The 21232-nt window shown below is 34.5% G+C and overlaps 1 protein-coding gene and 1 long non-coding RNA gene across 2 annotated transcripts in view; one reads left to right on the top strand and one right to left on the bottom strand.

The window, feature by feature from the left end:
- Positions 1–21232, bottom strand: part of LOC114333484 (26S proteasome non-ATPase regulatory subunit 2) — an 86857-nt gene that overhangs the window by 40333 nt on the left and 25292 nt on the right. Inside the window, exons 4-5 of the mRNA XM_028283373.2 lie at positions 10968–11385; positions 7142–7286 (exon numbers count right to left, since the gene is read on the bottom strand). Of these exons, the coding sequence (XP_028139174.1) occupies positions 7142–7286; positions 10968–11385 (563 nt within the window). The remainder of the gene's footprint in view (positions 1–7141; positions 7287–10967; positions 11386–21232) is intronic.
- Positions 16635–19630, top strand: LOC126882431 (uncharacterized). Its single transcript, XR_007697340.1, has 2 exons — positions 16635–17203; positions 19313–19630. It is a non-coding gene; the product is annotated as an uncharacterized LOC126882431 (long non-coding RNA).

Here is a 21232-nt window from a genome sequence, read left to right as displayed (position 1 = left end):
ATATTCCAAATACTCTGTCTTTGTCCTATTAAGTTTTAAGATCTCTAAGAGAGTGAAACGTACGTAAGGGCGTTTATGGTGCTCTCTGAACAAACTGAAATATATATACAATGCCTCTCAATTTTGTTTTACAGCAAATTATTTTATATTAAAAAATGAATATCCATTTTCAATTTCGTTGCAACACGAAACTACAGCCGCATCATTATTCCAGTTCAATCAGAGAGTGCAGCAAGCACCTCAAAGAACAATCTGACCCAAAAAAAATAAAGGAAGGATGAAAATTTGGGAATATAGGTAGATGAAATTGTCTATTGTTATATAAGAAAAAGTTCACAATTCTACATCCCCTCCATTTTACAAGAATACCCCTTTTCGGGGGTGAAAAATATACATTCAAAATAAGTCCGGAATTGGATAAAATGACTAATTCTAAGCAAATTTTGTTCTGTAGAGTTTTTTCACTAAGTCAATACTTTTCGAGTTATTTGCGAGTGAATATGTTTAATTTTACCAAAAAAAAACATGATTTTGGACGGTTTTTGGCAAATAACTCAAAAAGTAAGTATCTTATCGAAAAAAATATTCTTAGCAAAAATATAGCTTATGAAATAGTGAAAAAATGGTGTATGCATGAAGCCTATAGATCAAGTAGAAGCAAAGTTAAAGTTGTAGCTAATGAAAAGTAGGTTCTTCTTGGTCAAATTCCAAATCGAATATTTCAACGTGAAATAACCAAAAAACGGAGCACTTTTCGGGGAAAACTAGTTACAACTTTTTTAAAGTGTTTAAAAAAATATTTATTTTTGTTTTTTTTAAAATAACTTCCAACATTAAAAGTAAGTGAGTTACGCTCAAAATATTGTTGGCTCCTTTTATTTTTTGCTAAAAAGAATCGCGAAATCACCCCCTAATTAGCATCCCAAATAAATTTAATCGTTACTGCTTTATAAGTTACTTTTCTTATGTATTCTTTTTATATGATCTGTATGTTTCATCGGTTCAAAGTGGTTATTTTTGAAAAGCCTGTAGTTAAAATGGCTTGAACGAGTAACTAAACACGAGTTTATGCCAATTTTGAACAGGCATAGCATAACCAATTTTTGTCTAACAAGCAAACAAAAAATCCAAAATATTCAGAAAAGCAAAGAATACATTTTATTACTCTTTGAAATTTTTGGTATTACTAATAATTTTTAAGTTATTTTGAAAAAAAAAATGAATTTTTTTCACAATTAAAAAAAAAAAGTGTATTTTTAACCCATTTTTTTTAAATGTGCACATTGGACCAATGAAATTTATACATCATATAAAAAATACATAAGTAAAGTTACTTGTGAAGCGGTAACGATTAATTTTATTTGGCTTGCTAATTAGGGGGTGATTTTCGCGATTTTTTTACCAAAAAATAAAAGGGACCAACAATATTTGGAGCGTAACTCACTTACTTTTAATGTTAGAAGATTTTTTGAAAAACAAAATTAAACCTTTTTTAAACACCTTAAAAAACTTATAATGAGTTTTCCCCATAAAGTGCTCCGTTTTTTTGGTAATTTCACGTTGAAATATTCGATTTGGAATTTGACGAATAAGAATCTACTTTTCGTTAGCTACAACTCTGCTTCTACTGGGTCTACAGACTTCACGCATACATAGGGTTACCATAATTTATTAAGGCCAAATCCGGACAGGGGTAGTCCAAGGGGTTGTAGAAAATGTAAAATGTGAATTTGACTGTGTTGCTACCTCTGCATTGTAGAAACACAGGTAGAGGGCCCAGGGATAGAATGTTCTTCATCTGTTCTTCTTTCATACTTTTCAGAAGACATAATTTTTCTCAAAAGTGGCTTGTCATTTTTTATTTTGTCATGGAATTCGGAACATGACATTACAGAATTTGCTTTAATATTGAGAACCTCCTTTACAACAGGCAGAGATAATCTTCCTCTTTCAGCCGTCCACATAAAATTCATCATCGAAAAGATACGTTCAGTAGGAGCCGAAGTACCAAGCAGACAAAAGATGAATTCTACTATTTTAAAAATATTCGTAAAGGAAACGTTGCTTTTAGAAAATGCTTCAAATATTTCTTGCCATTTCTTATAAGTGTTTGGAGTTTCTTCTTTAGGTAGTGAAGTCCATTTATGTTTCAGCTTTTTATATCTTGGAGAAGTGACAAGCGCTCATCAAATAATTCATCCACATTGACAGAATTCGGTACAACGCTGACTATAGTTAAAGCGCTCTCTTCCATCTCTTTCCAGGTAGGATCACCTTGTAGCTTTAACCATTTGATTTAGCGCAGAATGAAATTTCCCACCGTTGGGCCAAGTTTTTTCCATTTTTTTTTTGCAAAGAAAAAAATCCGGACATTTCTCATATCCGGACGGCAATCCGGACATGTCTTTTAAATCCGGACTGTCCGGATGAAATCCGGACGTATGGTAACCCTACGCATACACCATTTTTTTCACTTTCCTATAAGCTATATTTTTGCTAGGAATATTTTTTTCGATAAAATACTTACTTTTTGAGTTATTTCCGAAAAACCGACCGAAAACATGTTTTTTTTTGTTAAAAATAAACATACTCACTCGTTAATATCTCGAAAAGTATTGACTTAGTGAAAAAACTGTATAGAGCAAAAGTTGCTTAGAATAAGTCATTTTATCCAATTCCGGACTTATTTTAAATGTATATTTTTTCACCCCCGAGAGAATATTTTTCACCCCGTATTTTCCAATTTTTGGAAAATGGAGGGGATGTAGAATTGTAAACTTTTTCTTATATAAGAATAGACAATTTCAACTACCTATTCCCAAATTTTCATCCTTCCTTTATTTTTTTGGGGGTTTTCGGAAAATTATGTGTTCTTTGATCGTGCTACCGGTTTCGAAACTTATTAGTCTCTCATCAGGAAGCACATATGCTGCTCTCTCTGACCCAACTAGGACAAACCCCGGCGTGCAGTCACGGATTGCAACGAACGAAATGGCAGGGATGCCCTAGCGGCAACTGCTATCAAAAAACTAAGTTTTCAATCTAATAGCACATAAAACAGCATCCAGAAATGTTATTCTACATCCTACCAGACTGAAAACAATGGGAACCTTCTCTGGTAACACCACCGAGGCTTCTATAATTTGCAAGCCATAACGGATGCTGAGACTAAGGAAGATGAGGGAATTTTACAATTTATAATTCAGGTCCCATCTGCTCAGCGCGGTAAAGTTCCAACGAGAATGGTTCCCTTCGTACTCCAATCGGAGTAAGCATCTAAATCAAAAATGAATATCCATTTTCAATTTCGTTGCAACACGAAACTACAGCCGCATCATTATTCCAGTTTTTTTTTATATTAGTTTTACTCCTAATTGAATATCGGAACAAAGTTTTTGTTGGAATTTGGCCATGATGAATAAACAGGTAGTGAGGTGCAACTTTTATACCTCCCCGTTGTCTTCTTTCATTCATCATTCGTTTGGTTTGCAAATAATGGAAACCACAAATAGGCATAACCAGAAACTTGGTCCCAGTAAAGGTTTCATTTCTCCGGAAATAAAACTTCAAATTAGAACTGGAAGAATTAAAAAGTGAGCAAAAAGAGTTTCAAACATTTAAGAGCATACAGTAGCGCGTCATCAATATAACTTCGGGAGATAGTATCATACCCTGTTTCGAAAGTTCTGCGAAACTTTGGCAACGGTGGCAATATTTTACATTATCTAATTGACAATTTAATCATAGGCGCGCTAAATGGAAGTATTAGAAAACAATTTTATTATTAGTAAATAAATATAAACCAAAATGGGTGAAAATTTTATGTTAACATAGGTATTTGCACGAAATAATAATAAAACAATAATGAATAATCATTTCGTTGTGAAGCGAAACAAGAGCGAAACAAAAGCACTCTAACTAGTTTCAACCCTTTGTTTAATAGAACTTTAAATGAACTTTTTTCATTTTTTTTTTAATATTGATAATGTTTTTAGAATAAAAAATCCTCCTAAAACTATACAGGGTGTCCAGAAACTCTAACGACAAACGAAGACAGGAGATTCCTCAAATGATTTTAAGACAATTTAACCAAATTTGCTAAGTCCGAAAATGCTTCCTAAAGGAGCTAGAGCTCTTTGAAGATGGCGTCTTGTAATTAGTTTTTCTTAAATACCCCCAGAAAGCTTCTAGTTAGAAAAACGAAAATTGGCACGCATATTTATCTTCCAGAGATAAATCGATTCCATCCATTGCGAATTTCTTATACCGGTCATAGGCGTCCGTTTTGGGTAAGACAGTGGTTATTTTATCGCATAACTTTTTTTCTTTAAAATATAAGCATTTTTAACTCTGGAATAATAAATTGTGAGGTATTTTAGTACTAAAAGGTACTTTTACTGTAATTCGGTAGGACACACCGTTTTCTAGAAAAATCGATTTTAGAAAAAATGTTTAAAAAAACGGTGTATTTTATAAACTTAAAGCAAGAATATCTTTAAGTAGTAGAATACCTCATAATTTAACAATCTAGTGTCAAAAATGCTTAAAGATTAAAGACTAAAAAGATATATGCGATAAAATACCCGTTGACCTACCCAAAACCGACGCATATGACCGGTATTAGAAATTCGCAATTAATGAAATCGATTCATCTCTGGAATATAATTAAACGTACAAGTTTTCGTTTTTCGAAATAGTTTTTTTTGAAATTTTTTTTTTTCAAATTTAAGAGACGAAAAATTTTCAAATCGATTTTTCTAGAAAACGGTGTGTCCTACCGACTTACAGTAAGAGTATCTTTTAGTACTAGAATGCCTCACAATTTAATATTCCAGAGTCAAAAATGCTTAGATTTTAAAGAAAAAAAAGTTATGCGATAAAATAACCGCTGCCTTACCCAAAACGAACGCCTATGACCGGTACAAGAAATTCGCAATAGATGGAATCGATTTATCTCTAGAAGATAAATATGCGTGCCAATTTTCGTTTTTCTAACTAGAAGCGTTCTGGAGGTATTTAAGAAAAACTAATTACAAGACGCCATCTTCAAATAGCTCTAGCTCCTTTAGGGAGCATTTTCGGACTAGGTGAATTGGGTTAAATTATCTTAAAATTATCTGATGAATCTCCTGTATTCGTTTGTCGGTAGAGTTTCTGGACAGCCTGTATATTCGCATTAGAATTCAAAATATGTTTTCGTAAATATAATATACTTACTTATTCGCTGTGTGCAAGTACTTGGAGGGGATATGAGAAACGATCGTGCGCGTATAGCGGACAAATCTTGCAACTTTCTTAACATATATTTCTTAAATAATTCATATTGTTAATTGAAATTGTCAAACTGACGTATATTTTGTACCTACTGTCATTGAAGAAAATGGGATTTCGCAAATAATGTGTTATAAATTGTAAAAATTATATGTTGCTCCACAATATTGATATGATATGCAATTATTAAAGTGAATTTAATCAATGGTATTTTGCTTGTAGTAAAATGTTTACCTTTTAATACCATAACCTCAATCTTACTTTATCTTCTTATTCTTTTTTAGGATATGGCCTTGACTAATAACCAGGACTAATATAATTGGCCAATATAATTAAAAGTGCTAAAAATGTTGCTGAGCTATGAAACCAGGTGTTGCTCTCCGAACTTTCACGGTCCCAATAAGTAAAACTCACAATTAACAATAATCTATTTTTTCAAATAGTCCAACAACTTGGTTCTATTACTCAAAAATATAATAATTTAATTATAAAATACACACTACTTTCCTATGGATCAACAGTAACAAATTCTTAAAAATAATACACTACTGCACTGAACAGATATCGATACAGATAAAAGAACAGATAAGGGAATCGTGCTATTACAATTAGAAATCTTGGGGAGCGTTCAAGTATTACGTAACGCAATTTTTGAAGATTTTTGACCCCCCTCCACCCTATGTAACGCACCGTATGTACACGGACACAGTGGAAGCGGTTTCCGCTTACGGTCAATCAGCGCGGACCCGCTTTTAAACGTTTTCAAAATGAATGCACGTTTTTAAATGTACAAGTACATAGTTAAAGCAGGTTCGCGAGGGCCAACCGCTTTAACCCGCCTTGTCGCTTTTACTCGAATGAAAATTTAGTTTTTTCCGCTTTTTATCGCGCGGGTTTAATGTTTGTACAATGAATAAGGATGCATTGATTGCTGCCGTTTTTGAAATACCTCCTATTTGGGACACGAGGGAGAACGATATTTCACTTTCTTTCATTATCTTATTTTAAGTTTTGAAATATATGATGATATTCTCCATAAGTTATTCTTTCGCGATAAAGAAAATGTATACCAACTTTTTTCTTTTCAGTTGAGTAAAAACAGAATCAAAACCAATCATATCGTTATCAGAAGACGAAATTTTGCTATAAGTTATAGACGCAACTGACAAATTTGAACCATTTTTCTCGCTTTTATCCGTCTTCACTGTGTTACCATTCACGCGTGCGACAACCGCTCAGATTCGCGCGGTTTGCCCGTAAGCGGAAACCGCTTCCACTATGTTTGTCCCCTTATGGGGCGTTGAAGTATTACGTAACGCAATTTTTTAAGATTTTTGACCACCCCTCCCCCCAATCTGCGTTACGTAATACTTGAACGGCCCCTTACGCAGGTTTGTCAAAATGACAGACTATTTCTCTATGTTGCCTAATCAGTTATTTTGTTATAATATGTTCGGTGTCTTGTTAGAGATAACAAATTTTAGTAGTTCCAATATAACACAAAATCTAGGCATGGGATAAAAAAGTTTATTTGAAGAAAGTGTATTTTTTTGTTTTTCTTGATGGCGGTACAGGCTCGTTTTTTTAATATTCAGTTATAGAGTGATTTCCACATACTAACATATTTCTCAAATTGGGCTCTGTACTTTCTTGTAATTCTTGTAATTGTAATTCTTTACTATATTACGAATATGTGTGCCAAATGTCTCGACAAAATATTCAAAATTACAGCTGCAATCTTGGACCGCGTTTTACGTTTTGATGACGTGCTACTGTAGCCTCTTAAGTATGTGAGTCAATTTTAGGAACAGTGTTATAATATTATGCAGTTTATAGATTGGAATATATAGATTATAAGATTATAACTTACCTCTCTAGCCAAACTGAGAAAATATGTATTCAGGTGACTGTTACCTAATATTTCAGTAAGCTCATCGTAATATTGACAAGTGGGATCGAGATCCACATTGTAGCATTGGCGGGCACATATAAAGGCCAGTTGACATAAAATTATTCTACAACATAAAAGGAACTAATTTGAGTTCTTCATTTTGTGGGTATTCAATAATACAGTTTTTCAAGAATTACCTAGGGACAAAAATGTACAAACAATTAAATATTAAAGAATAAAAATTTGTGCGCCTTTAAGCAAGATAATTATTAGATCATGATTAGATCTATTCTGTTCTCCAGTTTGTTATATTCTTAAGGAAGAACTATATAACTTACAAAACATGAATATTGCTATAATTTGGACGTAATCCACTCATACTGTTTTTATTTATCCCGATGAACAATAAAGATAAATGTAAACGTTTTAAATTGATTGTAGTCGTAACGCATGCGCATATAAACGGCAACCGCAAAAATCATGTGTCATACCATAGTATTAGGGAGACCGGGGTTGGTTGTCATACGGGGTACGTTGACATTGTGCATTTAAATTAGGCGCCGTTCACAGTAAAACATAGCGCGTCGGCCTGTGCATGCACAAACTGTTGGCGCTTGTGTTACCATACTTTCAGTCGAAGTTGTAACGTTATCCAGTGAATACAGTGCTGATTTGTGATTTTACATTTGGTGAGTAATTTTTCGTTGTCGTACACTTTTTTTAATATAATCTAGTACAGACATTTAATTTATTTTCTGTGATGATGGTGTGAAAGTATATTGATAGCTCTTTAATCTGACGTAAACAAATTTATTGTTTATGAATTCGTAAACACGGTGATAGCCATTTTAGTTGGAAAACCGTCATCGGGGTTGGTTGGCATTTTATGAATGGGGCAGGTTGTCAGTTGTCACGTTGTGCCAACCTGTCCCGTAAGTATATCACTATGAAATCGATTGATTTTAATAAACGTATTATCTAATTATATTATCTAATTATTTTTGCAGACGTAACCATGCGAACCTATAAAAGAAAAACAGAGCGAGGAGAAACACCTGCTGACGTTATGAAACGAGCTGTAAGTGCTCATATTTCCAGCAACAATTTACTAATAAACTTAAGACCATTTCTTAAAGCTGGCGACAGAAAAGCAAATACTAAAGGAGGAAGAAAAAGACGTTCCACTGCAATTCTCACAGACACACCAATCAAAAGCTTTAGAATAGGAAAAAATGTAGCACAGGAGAAGAAGGCTGCAGTTACTGCTAGAAAAGAGAAAAGAATCGCAAGAAACTCTGCTTACACTTCAACCAAAACGGCGGTTGATAATGCCAAAAAAGATTTATTCAAGAGAAAAATAAAGAACAAGCGTCCATTAACAGTATCTTCAGATGAATACTCAGACCAGGATAATGCTTTCTGTCTAGTTTGCATGGAGCCAAATTCCAATAGTCGCCCTGGAGAACAGTGGATAGAACGAATTGAATGCAACTTTTCAGCAGACTTCAAACGCACTGATGGCAATATTGTGCCATATAGATGTCAAAACTGCGACTGTGATGGATACTAGCAGTATTTCTAGATACAGATTTCTAATTATTTTATTAATTAAAAAAAATTAAAGTTGTTTGAATTCATACCTTCTTAATAAATACATTTAACTATACTTTTTCGGCTTCTATTATTTTATATACCTACTTATTATTGATTGCTGTTCCTTTGCATCTTTTTCAAGTGTAGTTATGTTTTATATCTATATGCCAACCTACCCCAAGGGCTATGACAATTTGCCCCAATCACGGGGTAAATTGACATAGGTTGTAGAGCTACCCTTATTATTTTATTTGAGTATGTTGGAATACATCTAGAGATTTAGAAAAAAAGGGAATATTGAAATAATGTTCACTTTATCTTACGGTAATGCGAACTTTTCAAAACAAGTAATACTAATCTCAAAAAAAATGTAATAGGCGAATCTATGACAACCAACCCCGGTCTCCTACTAAAATAATAAAATGAAAGCAACTAACTGTAATGCACTTGCTATGAAGAAGACCATCACGACTACTAGACCACGTGGTACTGCTTTAAGAAATGCGAAAGGAAACAACTGAAAGCAAAAGTAACTGCGCGAACCAATTTTTTTTTCAACACCAACTTGAAAACTGCTCCAAAAGCCGGAGAAGTGGGTAATAATTCTAAAAATAAATGGGAAATAATGGCGTCTATCAAAAATGTGTCTTTATTGCCAAATAAAGTTATGCGTAGAACAAAAGGAATTAGCCACAATCTTGAAGATATTTTACATGAGAATATGCATTGTATTATCACTAGAGTTTGATGAATCTAAGGACTATATCAGCACTGCACAATTATGTTTTTTTATTCCAATGGTTTTCGATATAGCCACAAGAGAATTATTAACTATTATTCCAATGCATTAACGCAAAGGAAGACATGATAGCTTCCATTTGCAAGTTGGTATCAATAACCACTACTAGAGCTCTGGCAATGATCGGTAATGAAAGTGACTTTATTATTCCACATACATTCCACATGTAGTATATATTCCACATGTTATGGATTCTCATTGTATTATACATACTCAAGTGTTGTGTTCAAAAGTACTGAAATTCGATCATGCTATGGGTGTTGCATTTAAGATACTAAGTTCCATAAGTTCTAAAAATTGTCAATTGTTAAGACGTACTACATGTTTAACGAGATTTAGAGAAGTTCTTTATTATTGTTAATGGCAATTAACCACAATTTTAGGTTAAAATAAGTTTTCCAAACCGGTCCTAAGCATTCCAAACCGGTCAAATCACATGGATCGTATAAATTATACCTAAATAAAGTTAATTTCAAGTGGGAAGCTATTCATTTCTATTAGGATTGTAACGACGAGAGTTTAATTTTTACATTTCAAAAAGAAAAAGCAGAGAGCGACTTTATTTTCGTCATAAGTCAGTCAGTTCTTATGCAAAAAACTTTTATCAGAGCTTATTTGAAAGGTTTTTTAATGAACTTTAAAATATGTCTCTTAAGTTTTCCCAAAAAATTTCATCACATTCGAGTTATTTGAGATTAAAGGTTATCCATTTCGATGTTCTTCGAAAATAACCACCCCTGAAAAAGAAATAACTCAGCCTTTATTGGGTTTACATAGGTCTTTCAGACGCGAATCTCTTTTGTCTTTTTATTAGCTACAATTTTCTCTTTAATGGTTTTTTCTATAAAATTAAGTTTTTTTAAGTTATTGATGAAAAACGGTCATAAAACGTGAGTTTTTTCAATGAAAAATGCATAGTTTGCAAATAACTTGAAAAGTATGAATTTTACAAAAAAAAATTTGTAGAACAAAATTTACTCGGAATTGATCACTTTATCGATTTCCATAGTTATTTTAATTAAAAAATTTTCATCTCCTAGATGGAGTTGTTTTCACCCCCAGGGCAAAACCGCAGTTCGGTACAGGGTAGATTTTGACAAAGGTTATAATTACTACCTAAATCCAAATTTACAACGAAGTCGACCTTGGTTCTCAAAATCCCACGAGAAAATGGCTGTTGATTGGACTATTATTAATATTCTGTATTTGGATTTCCGAAGTGGAAATCGAAACGTCAATTTGAAAGTAAAATTGTGGTTTATTCTCAACTAAAATTGTAAATTGCGTTGAGGTGCCAGGTGCCACAAGAAAATAGCTTCAAAATAATATTGTAGTAAATTATTCCACAAAGTAAAAGAAAAACAGCAACGAAAGACAGATATGTCAATTATTGTTGTCACAAATATTACTTACTTATCGGTGCATTCTACGAAAACCTTGTTCACTAAATCAGATTTGTTTATTTGAATCGCTGCGATAAGTGCCTTGGAGTGCTCTCCAAATGCCATACACTGTTCATAAACCAGCTTCATAATCTTGCACCTTTCGACATCATCAGCATATTTAGCACATTGAGAAAGATACAGGCATATTCTTTTGTAATTACTCTTATCCATATACTTCGGAAGAATGTGTAAAAGATCGATTTCAGTCAGAAGATCACATCCTTGGATCTCCGCATTGTGGGTACTATTAAAGGTCATGATATCGTGGATAAGAGGCATCATCGATTTGCAGCTCTTTTCGCAATTAAAAGTCCATTGCTGGACGATTTCTTTTTCCAACTGGCGGATATACTCGTGTCCCCAATCTCCGATTTTTTCCATAGTACCTAAAAGTTAATTTTATATTTTACGAAAAACTCTGAAAGTACCCCGCACAAACCTTATGGAAATTAGGTCCCAGTGGATTTGGTTCATACTTTGGGAAAATACTCTTTGAAGCATTATGATGAAAAGTTCTCATGGGCACAACTTGATCTTATTGAGAATTTTCAAGATAAAGAGGTACAAACTCGGAAAATTATAAGATTTACTGGGTATTCCAATTCCCTGAGTTACTGGTTATCTGGCAACATGTAGAAGTTTGGATCAAGGAAAAGTACTAGTAGTCTACGATTTTTTCCTGGCTATCCAATGGCGACCTTTACTCTGACCTTGACCTTCAACGGACGTCATCTTCTAGAGTTTCGAGGGTCTTCGGCATTAAATTGATATAAACAGATTACTCATGGGTTTTTGGGATCGCTAAACACGAATATGCCATCAGAATTCCGGAGGACGTGGTGGCCAGGGCCACTGCAAGGGACGTCATCTTCTAGAGTTTCGATGGTTTTCGGCATTTAATTGATGCAAATGAATTACTGGAGGGTTTTTTGAGGACGCTTAACACAAATATGCCACCATAACCGGCTCCCGGAGCACCTGGTTTCCAAGGTCAATGAAAGGGGCTCCTGGAGTTTCGAGGGTCTTCGATACTACATTAATGCAAACGGATTAGTTATAGGTTTTTGGGGTTGCTGAACACGAATACGTGATCAGCACAGACACAGGAGCACCTGGTGCCTAAGAAAGGTTATCTTCTGGAGTTTCGGAGGAATCAAATGGATTACTCTTAGGTTTTTGGGGTTGCTGAACATGCATACACTATCAGATCCGACCCACGAATCACATTGTGCTTACGGCACGTCATCTTCTGGAGTTTCGAGAGTTTTCGGCATTAAATTGATACGAATGGATTACTCATGGCTTTTTGGAGTTGCTGAACACGAATACGCCATCAGAACAGACACCGGAGCACCTATCGTATAAGGCACGTCATCTTCTGGAGTTTCGAGAGTTTTTGGTACTAAATTGATGCAAACGGATTGGTACACACCGAGTACTCGGAGGTTTTCTGAGTTGCTGTTCAAAGAAAGCGTACAAATTGGTGAAAATTTGTTTTTGCTATTAGTAGATTTTTAAAAATAACTATGTTGTACCATTCACTTGTTTTAATTATTTATAAATATAAACTCAATTTATATCTGACAATGTTTTTCCTTCATTTGTTTTAGGATCGATTTACTATATTCTATTTTGATAGTGTTATTCATCGTGGTCACCTAGATACTCCAGAGTCTTTTATCTGTCATATTCGTATTCGGCAACCCCAAAAACACAAGAGTAATCGAAAATTATATATAAAATAGTACCGAAAACTCTCGAAACCCCAGAAGATGACGTGCCTTAGGCACCAGGTACCCTGGTGTCTGTACTGATGGCGTATTTGTGTTCAACAGCCCCAAAAACACATGAGTAATATCAATCTCCATCAATTTAATGCCGAAACCTGTCGTAACTCCAGAAGAAGACCTGCCTTAGGCACCAGGTGCTCCGTGGATCGGATCTGATGGCGTATTTACGTTCAGCAGTCCCAAAAACCTGTGAGTAATCAGTTTACATTAATTTAGTACCGAAAGCTCTCGAATCTCCAAAGCATGAGGTGTCTTAGGCACCAGGTACTCCGATGTCTGTTCTGATTGAGTATTCGTGTTCAGCAACTCCATAAACCTACGAGTAATCCGTTTGCATCAATGTAGTACAGAAGACCCTCGAAACTCCAGGAGCCCCTTTCATTGACCTTGGAAACCAGGTGTTCCGGGAGTCGGTTCTGGTGGTAAATTCGTGTTTAGTGACCTCAAAAAACCCTCCAGTAATTCATTTGCATCCATTAAATGCCGAAAACCATCGAAACTCTCGAAGATGACGCCAAGGTAAAAGTAAAAGTCGCCATTGGATAGCCAGGAAAAAATCTTACACTACTAGTACTTTTATTTAATCCAAACTTCTACATGTTGCCAGATAACCAGTAACTCGGAGATTTGGAATACCCGGTAAATCTTATAATTTTCTGAGTTTGTGCCTCTATATCTTGAAAATCCTCCATAGGATCGGGATGTGCGCATGAGAACTTTTTATGAGGATGCTTCAAGGGTATTTTCCCAAAGTATGAACTAAATACACTGGGACCTAATTTCCATAAGGTTTGTGCGGGGTACTTTGAAATAATTGGAAGATGTCACCCAAAAAGTATTCATCATGCTTGTTGCCAGAACTCAAATTAGAAATTTCATGTTATAGGTATAGAATACTAGGTTCTAAAAATGAAAATTCCTTTAAACACCTTTAAAACGCATTTTGGTTTTTGTCAACCGGATACTCTGATCAATTTTATTGGTTTTAAAGCCATAAATGATCGGTTATGCATCCTTCCAATAAAAGGAAAATTTTTCAACATATGCCTGATCAATGTGCACGCGCAAACCGAGGAAAAAGACGAAGAAATTAAAGATTTATTCTACGAAGACCTCGAAAGAGCATATGATAACTGTGCCAAAAACGACATTAAAATAATCATTGGAGACATGAACGCCCAGATAGGAAAGGAGATATGCTACCAAGATTATATTGGTAAATACAGCCTTCACGACGTTACTAATGACAATGGCTTAAGACTTATTAGTATGGCAGCTTCCAAAGACTTAATTGTGGGAAGTACATGTTTTAATCATAAGAATATTAATAAAGCAACTTGGATATCACCAAATGGACACACCACAAATCAAATTGATCATGTTATAATTGACAGAAGGCATTTTACAAACCTAATGGACGTCAGAAGTTACAGAGGCGCAAATATTGACTCAGACCATTTCATGGTAGGGGCCAAGTTACGACAAAGAATTTCCAATGCCAAGAAAGAAAGGGGCACTAGACAAGTAAAATATAATTTATATATGCTAAAAAATGAAAACATAGAGAAACAGTTCCAGTCACATATAAAAGAAACCCTAGAACACACCTGGGCAGTCGACCAGTCAAGCACGGAAATGTGGAACAACTGCAAGGATGCTCTGAAATTAGCAGCCGAAAGCACATTAGGAATATCCCGAACCCAAGAAAGAAACGACTGGTTCGACCAAGACTGCAAAAAAATAACATATGAGAAGAACGAGGCATTTAGAACCATGCAACAATGGAAAACTAGGACAACAATAGATAGATACAAAAACTTAAGGAGAGAGGAAAAACGCATACACCGAAAAAAGAAACGAGACTCGGAAAATGACATATTAGAACGGCTCGAAAGCCATATGAGTCACGGAGAAACAAGAAAGTTCTATCATCAAATAAATATTATTAGAAAAGAATTCAAACCGAGAATCAACTATTGTAATGATAAGGAAGGTAACTTACTTACCAACAAAGAGGATATCCTGTTACGATGAGCACTTTCGAGAGTTACTGGAAGGGGAACCTACTAATAATATAGAGCTGGAATACCGAAATGAGGAACTCGTGGAACCCCCCTCGGTAGAAGAAGTGAAAATATCTATAGAAAAACTAAGAAACCACAAATCCCCAGGCAGCGATGGCATACCAGCAGAGTTATTTAAGCACGATGGAGAGCAGCTCACCAAGGTGATGCGAGAAATTGTTTGTAAAATTTGGTCTGAGGAGCAAATGCCTGAAGAATGGAGCTTAGGCTTAATATGCCCGTTACACAAAAAGGGAAACCAACTGGAATGCAATAATTACCGCGGAATAACTCTCCTAAATACAGCATACAAGATATTGTCAAACATTTTGCACGAGAGATTGAAGCATTATACCGAAACGTTTCTAGGAGAATATCAGGCAGGATTCAGGAGTGGACGTTCAACCATTAACCAGATCTTTACACTACGACAGATCCTGGAAAAAACGCAAGAGTTTAACATAGATATGTACCATATTTTTGTCCATTTTAAAGCTGCTTATGACAGTGTATTAAGACCAAGTCTCTACAACGCTATGAATGAGTTAGGAATTCCAAAAAAACTCGTACGAGACGCTAATATAGATAGCAGGGGAACAATATTCAATAGATATGTCCAAATTCTAGCATATGCAGGCGACGTGGACATTATAACAAGAACGAGAGCGAGAACTGCGGAAATCCTAACCGAGCTAGTAGCAGCAGCAGAACGAATGGGGTTACATATAAATCGAAATAAAACAAAATTCATGGCGACTAACACAAACACAAGAGCTGGAAATGTTGACGAAGATCTAATCATCAATGACCAAAACTTCGAAGCGGTCAAAGAGTTCATATATCTAGGGACATCGGTTAACCCCAACAATAACACATCAGAGGAAATAAAAAGACGAATAATAATTGCAAACAGGTGTTATCATAGTCTATCAAAGTACTTAGCTAACAAATGTCTGTCTCAAAAAACTCGTATAAGGTTGTATAGAACATTGATAGTCCCCGTTCTCACATATGGATCAGAGGCATGGACGCTAACTAAAACAGATGAATCCGCTCTGTCGATTTTTGAAAGAAAGGTGCTACGTAAGATATTCGGAGTGGTCTGTGAGAACGGAATATGGGGGCGTAGATATAAATTTGAACTGCAGAATATCTACAAGCATACGTTTGGTGGAAAATCTATTATCACTATAATTAAGCGAAACCGCCTGCAGTGGGCAGGACATGTAGCCCGGGCCCCTGAATTGAACATGATAAAAACGATTCTAAGAGCGCAACCCGTGGGAATGAGAAGACAGGGTAGACCAAAGCTGAGGTGGATGGACGGGGTAACACAGGATGCCGAGAAGATCGGAGTTGGCAACTGGAAAATGCAAACAAGGGACAGAACAGAATGGTGTAGAAAGCTTGAGAAGGTCGAGGCCCTCTAACGGCTGTAGCACCAAGATGATGATGATGATGATACTCTGATCAAAAGATATCGAATTGTTACCTTTGAGTTGATACACATTTTATTTAAAAAGTTGATTCCGCGCGCGTAACTTACATTCAAAATCGTTGGTAGCTACACGCGTTGTTTCTGAGAGAACGGTGCATTCTACACAAAGAGTGCTAATAAACATTTTTGGTCAAAATTATCTCAGCTAGATTTCTTCTTCAGGAGATCTATATATCAAATGTGGTTACTCTAAACTCTAAATACTGTGTACTGTTTTTCACTTGATGTGAAATTGGCAACAGTGTGAAAATAAACAGTTAGGACTGCTAAAACGCCTTTGATAATAGGTCTGTTCCTTTGTTTTTTAGTGTTACACTTTTGAGTGTAAGTGTACGAAATTCTATGGACATTTGAGTGTAAAATGACAGCGGATGTGACAGCGGCTCATGACAGCGGACAGTATTAAACGAAAATTATCGGTGTGCCAATCAAGCAAAGGGACAAGGAACTTCCGAATATGGCCTAACTGGGGGCACATAACATAACATAACCTAATCCTAATATTTACATTTGTAAAGAATATCCTGTTTGTTTTTATTGTCGATTGTGCAGCGAAATTGTGTGCAGCAAATCAAATATATAAAGTAGTTTATCGCCTACAGAACTGAATTAGTCCATAGCAGTTATCAGTTTTTCTTTCTTGGGAAGCTTATACATGTAACTTGTATTGTTGTAAATTGTGGGAGTAGGGCAGACAGGGAAAAGTCTTATTTTGTACTGTTCCCAAGGCTCCCCATGCAATACATTTAAATGAATTATCCAAACAAAGCTGGGGACAATGGATAAAAGCCACAAGAAGAACAGATATAAGGGAACTAAAATTAAAATATGAAAAGTAAACATTTTATAAGTGGTAAGTTTAATGTAATTCAATTAATAAGGATTTTAAATGTCTACAATAATAATAAAGATGTGATAATTCAAGCTTAATTATTAGGAAAGCCAGCCATGTTTCACTTCCATGAAGCAGAGAAGGGAGGTATATAATCGTGATGTTTTAGCAATTCTGTTGTTCATTTTTTTTTTGCATTTTTTGTCTATTATAGTTTATAAATATTCAAAATCATTCATATGTTCTACTAAATTTCCGTCTAGGTTTATATGGATTTCTCTCAGTGTCTTGGAAATAAGTAAAGTTTTAGTCTTTGCTAATTTTATTTTCATTCCTTTGTCTGCAAGTTCTCTCGTCTATAAATTTAGGTTGCTTTGTAAAGATTTCTCTGAACTTGGTATCAATGCAATGTCATCTGCAGATACACATTTACTCAGAGTTATACTTTTTAATCAATGGTAACCTAAATCTAATTTTCGGGACTCTACTGCATTTTTTTTATTGGTTCATTCATATATATAATATAATGAATAGCAGTGAGCTTAAAACTCCGCCTTGCCTTACTCCTTGTGTATTAGCAATGATTCACAGTTTAATGCTCGCACAATGTTCCAGTACATAAATTTTACTTGCATCAATTAGTTCTCCTCCAACATCGAACAGTTCAAGCCCTTTCCAAATGTGATGTCCGGGTACCTTGTCAAAGGCTTTTTCCATTGTCTTATAGTAAAGATATGATCTTGGACACTGTGCCCGGTCAGAAACCTTTTTGTGCATCGTCTAGTTGATTCTTTCAGTTCCACTTTCTTTCTCAGTCTCATCTCCAGTGTTCATTCATAAATCTTAGCCAGTACACTTAGCATGAAAATACCTCGATAATTTGAACATTACTTTTTTACCTCCCTTCTTTACCAGAAGAGCCATTACTGCTGTTGCCCAATCTTCTGGGATGCGTTTCTGTTTCCAAATTGTTATCAGTAATTTGTGTAAGTAGTGTAATGCAGATTCCCCCATATATTTCAACAATCGTGTTTTGATATTATCTATTCCTGCCACTTTACCATTTTTCATTTTTGCAATGGCTTCCGTTAATTCTTCCATTGTTATTTCATTACTCAACTCTTTGGAATATTTACTCCATCTATTAACTATATCTTGTGGTTGGGTAAGTGTTTCTCCATTTTATTTTTTTTTTATTTGCACGACAGTACTACCTGATTTACCTCTCATTTTTTCAGACCTTAATAGAACAATTTTTGGTTTGTCCTACTACTGTCTTGCTCCATCTTTTCTCCAAATCTCTCCCACTGTTCCAATTTAGCTTTTTTAACTTTTTCTTTCACAAGCTTCCTTGCTTATTAACTGTTATTTTCTAGATAAGCTCTCCATGGTACTTTCTTTTCTTTCACAGCTATTTTTATCTCTTCGCTCCACCAACTAGTCCTTTTTTTTGACTACTTTTATTCAATAAAAATATTAAAATACTCTTGTGATAGTGAAGAGACAGTTTATGTTTCCTTTCGATCCAGAGGCGATACACAATCTCCAGACAGTTGTTTCTGCCTTACGGCGTCCCCAGTGGAGCTGCCTGCACACCTCTGAATCAAAACGAAATCAAATTGTCTATTTAAGTGGAATTTCAAAAATAGTTATCTACTATTAGGATGCTTCAGCGATATCTCGTAAAGAAAACAGAAAATTCAGATACAGATACAAAATTCACTATTAAAATAGTAAATAATTATTTAAATCTGAAACTTTTCTTATTGGAACCCCTTTCTGGTACATCCTTAATCTCTTTTTGACTTTTACAATTTCGGACTTTGAATTATCTTTCTGATCTTTTTTCTAGATTAATGAAAGCAGAATGTAACTGTATACTGCAGAGTCCTTTTCCCTTTCTTTATTCATCATCTCTTGTCTTATAAATTGTAAAAGTCAGAGATTAAGGATGTTACCAGAAAGAAGTTCCAATAAGAAAAGTGTCAGATATAAATAATTATTTACTATTTTTATTTTAATAGTGAATTTTATATCTGGGACTTTTCTTTATTCTTGTGATACTTTCCACATTTTTATGATTTTTTTATGGTACACAATGTAGAATTTTTATTTATGTCTTTGTTTTAGGAACAACCACCAGATATTTAAAAGGTATAAAAAGAAGAAACTGCTGGAATTTCAAAACAAATGTGTTTGACTAGTAAAAATTTGGATAAATAACAGGAGTTACTTTGGGCTATAGCTAAGTGCAGATTTATTTCCTTGTGGCTTCCTATGTTAATTCTTATTAATTATACACTTAAATATGTTTTTAGTCTCAGGAAGATTTTATATTTGATTATTTTTGAATAAACATTATTATTATTATTACCTTAATTTCCATTAAATAAATTAACTGTAATCAATAAAGTAATCGTTTAATTGTTAATAAATTATCAAGTATGATTCCCAAATATTTTATTTGTTTGACACCTTCTATGGGCTGATTGTGAGATTATAGTTAAGGTACCAAGGGTATTATAAGGATAATAACACTTGAGGTCAATGGTGTATATACCGAGGGCCTTTGGCCTGAGGGATATAAGTTGACTGAAAGCGATATTATCGTTAATACCCGTGGTGCCTTCAACATTTAATGTCCGACTAAATTATTCTTTATAGGCAAAAAATTGAAGGAATTTTGAATTAATTAGTTTTCAAATAAGTACATTTACCAGCAATAGTCGTAACGTAATTGTGGTAACCATAGTTTTACTTGGGTTGTTATTTGTCAACTTGACAGTATTTAACTAGTTATTTAAATTTAATACCCTAGGGCGTAATTTTTCAAAATAATGCCCTAGAGCCTAGGGCATTATATAATACTTAACTGACTTCGAAATCATGTCATTATTTATCAAACTGACTTCAAAATCATGTCATTATTTGTCAAATAATATACCAGTCGGACATTAATATTATTACAGTAGAACCTCGATTATCTGTCAGGGCACCGGACCAAGGGTATGACGGATAATCGAAAAGACGGTTAACAGAACATTAAAAAAAAATAAAAATTCATAGTACAACTCTCAAATTTCATTTGTATGGTTTGTTTGACAATATAAGAGGGATTTGTGTTCATACAATCGAATCAATTTAAAATATTCTGAAATTTGTGTTTGTTTTACTGCTGCTTCATATTTTGTGACGGCTGAATTTCTTAATCGGCATAAGGCATAAGATCATGCAATCTACTTTATTGGCTTCTTCTTGTTGAGAATACCACTCGATGAATTATTGCATATGCGATGCAGCTTCTCTAGATTATTTACGCAAATATTTGTCAGTTACAATAGGTTCATCAATATAGCTACAGTCAAGCTTCCTTGTGTCCAAGCATCAATATAGCTACTGTGTCAGCTTCCGAATAGGTTTGGTCCGCCTTTGTTGCCATTTCAATGAGTTCTTTATCTGTCAGCAATGGATAGCCGTTTGTGTCCTCATCACAAATCAAATTACCTTTTTTTTTTATTTTTTTGCATTTAAATGATTGCTAATGTATAACTCAATACAACTTCTGTATGTACCCTGACGGTTAACAGAGGTGATGGTTAATGGAGAGACGGATAATCGAGGTTCCACTGTACATGATTTCGAAGTCAGTTATATTATAATGCCCTAGGGCGTTATTTTTCAATATTTATTTTGAAAAATAATGCCCTAGCTAGGGTATTAAATTCAAATAACTAGTTAAATACTGTCGAGTTGACACAATTACGTTACAACTGTTGCTGGTAAATGTACTTATTTAAAAACTAATTAATTCAAAATTCCTTAAATTTTTTTGCCTATAAAGAATAATTTAGTCAGACATTAAATGTTGAAGGCACCACAGGTATTAAAGATAATATCGCTTTCAGTGAATGTTTATCCCTTTAGACCCTTTTAACCCTTAAGATTGCTATCTAAAAAAAATACCAAGAAACTTTACAGAATCAACGATACTGATCTGGCTGTTATTAACACATTCACAGACACACTTTAGATGTAGACACATCTTATGGA

This window comes from Diabrotica virgifera, chromosome 1 (genome assembly GCF_917563875.1).
Source record: "Diabrotica virgifera virgifera chromosome 1, PGI_DIABVI_V3a".
NCBI lineage: Eukaryota > Metazoa > Arthropoda > Insecta > Coleoptera > Chrysomelidae > Diabrotica > Diabrotica virgifera.
The sequence above is the reverse complement of the archived record's forward strand: the minus strand, read 5'-3'. Positions and strand labels throughout refer to the sequence as shown.